The following is a 7,169-nucleotide window of genomic DNA, read 5'->3' on the forward strand; positions in this document are numbered from 1 at the left end:
GTAAGCGGGCTTCTTCTGCTTCTGCTTCTTTTCTTTTTTCTTTTTTCTTTCTTTTTTTTGTCATGCTAAACAAGCGTGGTCCAGCCATCCTAACCTCGCTTTTCAAAGCCTCCCTCTTCGGTTCTTTTGTTTACCTTCGCCCGATCGCTCCGTTATTTATCTGCCTATTCTTTATACTGCTTACCCTGCCATTCAGGTTCCGTGTATGTTAATTGTGTTGTGCCATTTAATTCGAACAGCGGTCTCAAAAGAGCACTTAATGAGAAAAACATCTACAACACGGATCACCCTCGCTATTCAGCTCAGCCAGATGGACAACCGCGGCCCTCTCCCTTCACTCGTCCTCCCCCTTTTAATGAAAACCCTTTCGGTAATATAAAGGAGAGAGACCTGATGAATAGAAGCGCCAAACACCGCTAATTGTTTGGGACAAGATGCTAATCTGGACAGCTCCAGCTTCGCTCCTTGAGTCTGTCAGAGATTCTCCCTCCCGCCCTCCTATTTGGGATTTTGGGGAACCCTCAGCTGAAACAGGGAGAGGATGGGGGGGCAGCAAGCGGAAGGCTTTTGTAAAGCGGGATTCTGACTTAATGTTGGAAACGAGGAAAAGAAGACTGTGCAAAAGGGCAAGGAAAGTCACTAAGCTAAGGTTCCCCAAGGTCTCCACCAGCTTTGGGAGTTTCCGAATGAGTTGGGCTGTTTCCCAGCATCCGTGGTTGCAATGGCTGTCAGCCAACCAAGTTCCAACCTGCATATATTGGATTAGGGAAAGTTAGTCCACATTGAGTAGAAACTGCGACTTGAAGGAAATGTAGGCCACAGACCCAATCAAAATAACTAAAGTACAAAAAATCCTGCTGCTTCTCTGATAGATACTTCCAATTAAACAAAATTACCTATGATTTCCTTAGACGCTTTTAAGCATGCATCTAATCCTGAAAGATGCAACATCAAAAAGGTATTTTGCACATTGGCAGAAGTGTTCCCATCCAGCAGAGCTGCAGCTAAGATGACACTTACCCTGCCACCAAATTCACCTCTAACTTCACCTTCTTTGCAGCGAACTCTACCTTCCAAGAAACCTTTAACGTTTCCCACATTGGCAGCTGTTTCAGTTTGTGAACAAATACAAATACGCTGGTAGCAGCACCTGGCTGGCAGGTAAGGACTAGAAAACTAAGCAGAAACAATTGCACTAGTTCTTTGAAAGGGGACCACAAGGAATTTTAGGGCTCCAGGCCAGAGAGGGAAGTTAGAAAATTATCTCCACAAAAAACCAGTTTTTGGTATAATGTTGGCCATAAGTTACCACGAAAAACTATTGTACATGGATGGATTCATGAAGTCAGCAGGAATCAAATTTGACTCAGAAATATTGTATCCTTTATTTTTAAAAATATGCATTATTTTACTTTCTGATGTCCTGGAAACATTTCAAAAACATAATCTTTCCATGGGGGGGGGAGGAGGGAGAGGGGGAGGGAGGGAGGGGGTAGAGAGAGAGGATATAGGAATGATTCTTGGACCATAGTCCAAGTGCTTTTCTACTCCTCTTCCTCACTTCTGCTAAGTCATCAGTTTTGTACACAGATACCTAAGGGTAAGTCTCACTGAACCTAATGGGACTTAGCTCTGATTAGAGATAACTCAGGCTTTTAAAGCAGGTTCAGCCTCTTGTAAATCGGCTTCACTGGGACTAACACCCCTTTGGCACAAAAAAGTGCTGTAGTTTGGGGCATACTTACTTTAGAATGTGCTGCACATAATAGGATAGAGTTAGGGGGGGGAATGTGCATATACTTAAGACATTTGGGGTTCCCAGGGGGACAACTCTATGCACATTGACTCAGAAATAAGTCCCACTTTTTCTTAGGGAATGTGTTTTAGTGTAATTCCTGTATGACAGATCCCAAAATGTGGAGATGCAGAACTCATCTTACATTTCCTGGATCATGCAATATACTCAAAAGGCTTATACTAAGGAATGAAATATAGAATTGCACTTTAGCTAGTCACACCTTCTGGCTCATCCTTTATGCCCCCTTCTGTAATACAGGAAAAGATGGTTAAGAAGAATGAAGTTGACCCTTAGAAATAATTGGCCACAAATGTGTGTGTATGCATTCATACAAACACATGTGCATGCTTGCACAGCACATGTGCCACAGGAAACAGAGTTTAACAAGGTGAGCAGAATTCACCCAAAAGTTCTCTATCACTAACATTGATTCAGGCACCAGTTGGCTCAATTCAGTATAACTGTGCAGGAGAACTTTTCAGTGGATTATGCCCAGATTTCAAAACACTCCAATCCTGCTTTAGGTGGTTCCTTACTTTCATGAAGAGCTACTGTTATGCAGGACCTAAAGCCCAAGACCTTGGCAAGTCAAAGGAAACTTAAGTTTTCAACTTCCTTGCAGTCCATTAAACTTTTATATGAAAGTTCATAGGAACTGGAATGGGATTCACACAACATAGTTGACCAGTTGCACGACAGATTGTCTTTATTCAAAATGCCTTTTTGTTCAACAAATGAACAGAACTGACGAGGTAAAATCCCTTTGGATACATTATCTCCCCAATACACTTTAAACCATATTTAGTTTATCACCATGTTATTCTTTTTAAAATTACTTTTATTCTCCTTTTAGTAAAAAAAACCCTACAGTCTGATGTCATAGCTGACATTCTGTCTAAAGTAAACTTAGGCCTACTTGCACTTGTTCACACAAATTGAAGGACTATCTGTTTAAAATTAAACAAATACTATCATATCATGTTTGAAATATAAAACTTTTAACACCCACCCCCCTTTAACAACTCTAAAGAGCTGTTGTGTTATTTTAATCTTCCTGACATGAAAAGCAATGTTATCTATTAGTGCTGGATGATAAAATATAGATATATAGAATATATATATAACACAGCTAAGTCTTGATTTTAATGTGCAAAGGAAAAAAAAGGTAGGGTATCATTAGGCTAGAGTATTTCTGGGGTTCAAAGAATTAAAGTCCAAATAACATTCAGTCATACAAACTTATTAACATTAATTAATAAATTAAAAAAAATCAAAAGGATCGTTGTTCACCTTTAGCCAAAAGGGCAGTTAAAAGTTTGACACATTTACAATTGTACAAGTTTTGGGCAAATCTGAGCCCCAAGTGCAGAAAGCAAGGAAAGAAAGTCTTCTGTAAGACTGTGAGTTTTGTTTGTTTGTTTTTTGGATTCTAAGGTTTTTGTGTCCCACACCACCCCACTCCAAGAGTCTCAGAGTCTTTGCCCAGGTGGAAGAGATTTCCTCAGGGCATCTTTCCACGCTCAAGTGGCTTCCAATTAGGCGGATTGTTTGTTTCTGGAGTACGGTATGCTACATGCACAACGGATCAGCTTCCGATTTCTTCCTTTGGCCAGTCTTGCTGGCCCCATACAGATTCCAGTCGCCTGCAATGTGTGGGACTGCCAGTGGGAGCTTGGTTTGTGTGTTACATGGCTGTAGCGTGCGCTGAAGAATAGGGGTCTATTCCAGTCTTGGTCATGCCCGGGAATAATATGTAGGCAACAGGAGGCTGCAAACTGGACGCAGACCAAGCCGTACAGTTACAAGGCACCACGTAGCCTGGGTTGGTTGGCGACGGGTGAGTGTGGGTGTGCTGGCTCGGGCAACTCAAGGTGCCAAAAGCCCCATTCTGGTATCCCAAGGTTGAGGCGTAGGGCAGAGTGCTGGTAGCTAAGGTGTGGGGCACCTCGGTCATCTTCTGGATGGCGCTGGAGCTGAACTGGCTGGGGTCAAGTAAAGAATAGGGTGCGGAGGTGGGGGGCAGGAAGGCCCTCGCCTTCTCCGGGGAGCTGAGCAGAGAGTCTGTGGCTGCCACGGGGAGCCCTGCCGCCTTGAGGGGGTCGGTATCCCCGAGGTAAGGCAAAGGGAAGACATACCTGTCCTTCTTGAGCAAGTTCTTAGGCTTGCGGCGGGGCCGGTACTTGTAGTCGGGATGCTCCTTCATGTGCTGGGCGCGCAATCTCTTGGCTTCGTCTATGTAAGGGCGTTTCTCGGCCTCGGACAACAGCTTCCACTCGGCCCCGAGGCGCTTACTAATCTCCGAATTGTGCATTTTAGGGTTCTCCTGGGCCATCTTCCGACGCTGTCCCCGGGACCAAACCATGAAGGCGTTCATGGGGCGCTTGATGTGATCCGAAGGCTTGGACATGGTGCTGCGCGGGACCGTCTGGTGCCTCCAGGAGCAGCAGCAGCCCGCTGGTAAAGCCGTACGCTCGCCGGCTCCTCTTCCCCGCCTGTCTTCCAGCCAAGGCCGCCGCCGCCGCCTCCCCCCCTCTCAGCTGATCATACCAGTTCTCTCAGCAATCCAGTCTCCCCGAGCTGGCCGGCGAGCCCAAGACGGAGGCGGGCAGCGACGGAATCGCCAGGCCTCGCCCGGAGCGGCGCGCTCTCCCGAGGCTCGCTGAGGAACCCCCTCGAAGTCGCAGGATCTCAGTTTGCCGCGACGGCGGGGCGCGAGAGGCGGCGGCGAGAAGGCGAGCGGAGGGCGCAAAGTGGCAGCCGCAAGGCGACGCTTCCGAAGGCCAGCCTGCTTCGGACGGCGCGCAAGCCGACCGAGCTGCAGCGGAGCGTTCACTCTTCCCACCCGGCGGCCCAATTAGCGGCCGGCAAAGCGGGAGTTCGAGGGAAAGGACACCTTCGGAAAGGCGAGGAGCGAAAAAGAGGCGGGGGAGGGAGGGAATCGGGGGGCGAACGGAGAAGAAATCACTAAAGACTCGGGATTAAAGGAGCCGCTTTTGTTCGACGGCGCACTAATAGCGGCAGCCAATAAAACGCCTCACGCCCCCTCGTTTGGGGGCGGAGTAGGAGGGGAAAAAACGCCGGTGCTGCGAGTGGGGGCGGAGGGAAACGGACAGGGCTGGATTCTAATCCTCTCCTTTTTTTGCTGGGGGGGGGAGGGAGGGAGAGCAAACGAGTCACTTTATCAATGGGGGCAGCACACGAGTCAAGGGCAAAGGCTTTTCCTTTTCCTTCGTCTTCTTCCTCCCCGGATCCGGGGCGGGGGAGGAGGCTGAGTGCCTGTCAACTTGCCAACAACAGGAAGCACGCGGGGCGTCGAAAGTCAGAGCGAACCAGCAGCGCCCCTCGTTCTCCCTCCCTCTCCCGGAGCCCCCCGGAGTTCGGAGGGCGGACAGAACCTGGGCCCGTTATAGACCGAGTTGGGCTGGGTGGGAAGCAAACGCGGTAACTCTTCCTTCGGAAAAGCTTTGACAACCGGCAAGAAGAGAGGGAATCGGGGCTATATTCTCTTCCCCCCCCACCCTTTCCCGCTTCTTCCGAAGAATTTATTACAACGGAGGGCCAAAGAAGGGAACCCACAAGACATCCAGTCCCCGCTCAGATGAACGCTGCGAAAACGGGGAAGATGCTTTTGTGGCGGGTTTCTCTTAAGTTGCCCCCCCGTCCCCCGTTTTCAGAGCTCACCTTTTTCCGTCCTGGAGTTTTTTATTGTTATTTTCAAGCTATTAAAGATCGGCTTCTAAGAAAACGAAATACCCATAGGAGCCCTTTCTCCCTTTCACGCCTGTTTGCTTTGAATAATTGCTGCCTAACGCAAAATGCCCTTGGGCTTGGGGAAAATACTTATTAAATGGAAACCATTTCCCCCGAATCCCCGAAGAGGCCGGCGTTCTGTTGCTGGGTGTATTGGCTTTGTGCATCTGCTTAGTTTTAAACTGGCCCAACAGCAGCCTTTTCACCTAGTTTTTTCCCCATAAAGGGATTTTTCCAATAATTCATCAGAACACAGACTGCAGTGGCTGTCTCGGTTTTTTTTGGTTTTTTTTAATAGACGGGCTTTGCATCTCCCCCTCACTCCCCCCCCCCCAAAGATGGGTTAAGAAAGAGGTGACTTGCTATCCTCTTTCGCAAGGCGACGGCTGCATTTCCCAATTAAAAGAGAAGAGAGATTGGGTAGGTATTTGATGAATTGAACCATCTCCGCATTCTTTATTTCGATTAAGTTTCGGAGCGTATTAGGCACACAAGACATGCTCAATATACTCAGCGTTCATACACGCTCCGTACATACAGTTATAATGAAACCTTATGATTAGAGTAGCAGGTAAGGAAACAGATAGAATAATGAATGATAACTTTATTGTCACTTTGAATGTATACCAATCGGCAAACGGAACCAATTGCGGTTTTCCTCGCTTCCCTAACCTCTCCTTGCCGCCGACCTTTACCAGATCTCGGACATCTGGATTTGGCAGGACTTGGGCGCTCTCGAAGGGAAGCCGAGCGTTTTCTTCTGAGTCGGCATCCAGACCGGCACCCACAGCAGCCAAAACAGCCCCTTTCTCCAACTCCTTTCGGGAACCCCACTGTCCGCCAGGGCCGCCGGCTTTCTCTCATCTTCTTTAAAGTTCTGGCCTTAAGACAACTCAAATTCCCGTTTAGGGGGACGGTAAATATGAGCTGCGGGTCGTTCTCAGCGTTTGGCAGCAGAGAAGGTAAATAGATTGATTGGAAAGGGTTGCAAACCACTAGTCATTTTTCAGCCAGATGCATTTTCCGTCTCTGCCCGGGGCGTTCAGTGCTTGCTCCCCAAGGTATATTTAGAGGTTACATACGTACGCCAGACAAATGCCTGGTTCATGCATATGAAAAGAAGTCGTGCTTTGCGAAGCGTCCTGGTATGTATGGAAGCGGTGTGTGTACCTCCGACAAAATCGCTTCGATTCTTTTTCATTTCTGTTGTGTTTCCTATACACTGCCCACACAAAAGGGTGGAAGTGGAGGCTAGTAGATTCCGGCTTCAAACAATAACATCCCCAATTTTGATTTGACTCCAAGGACAACTGTCGATTGTGTGTCCCTGGAACTGAGTTCTCTTGATAGGACAACTTAACAATGTAAAAGGTGGCTTTCTTTTCGCTATTCTGCCTGTTTTGAGTGGGCACGTGTTGTTGTTTTTTTTTAAAAAAATGTAAGTGGGAACCTGGCTTAAAATTCTTGACTCCAAACCTGAAAAGCTTCGTCTTGTCTCACTGTAGCGATACACGCCCATACATACATTTTCCAAACACACCATAAAGCTCCCGCCCCGCGCCTAGAGAGAAGCACAAAAGACGCGTTCTTCTTCAGAAGGGCCTATAGCTACGGCGCGCAA

At 47.7% G+C, this 7,169-nt stretch overlaps 1 protein-coding gene across 1 annotated transcript; it reads right to left on the bottom strand.

The window, feature by feature from the left end:
• Positions 1-3,482: 3,482 nt before the first annotated feature.
• Positions 3,483-4,205, bottom strand: SOX14 (SRY-box transcription factor 14; the record flags this gene model as incomplete). The annotated part of the gene is made up of 1 exon (XM_081330112.1): positions 3,483-4,205. The coding sequence occupies one exon, from the start codon at positions 4,203-4,205 to the stop codon at positions 3,483-3,485; it is 723 nt and encodes a 240-aa protein (XP_081186238.1).
• Positions 4,206-7,169: the final 2,964 nt, after the last annotated feature.

This window comes from Vipera berus (assembly GCF_964194415.1).
Source record: "Vipera berus genome assembly, chromosome: 5".
Lineage (NCBI taxonomy): Eukaryota > Metazoa > Chordata > Lepidosauria > Squamata > Viperidae > Vipera > Vipera berus.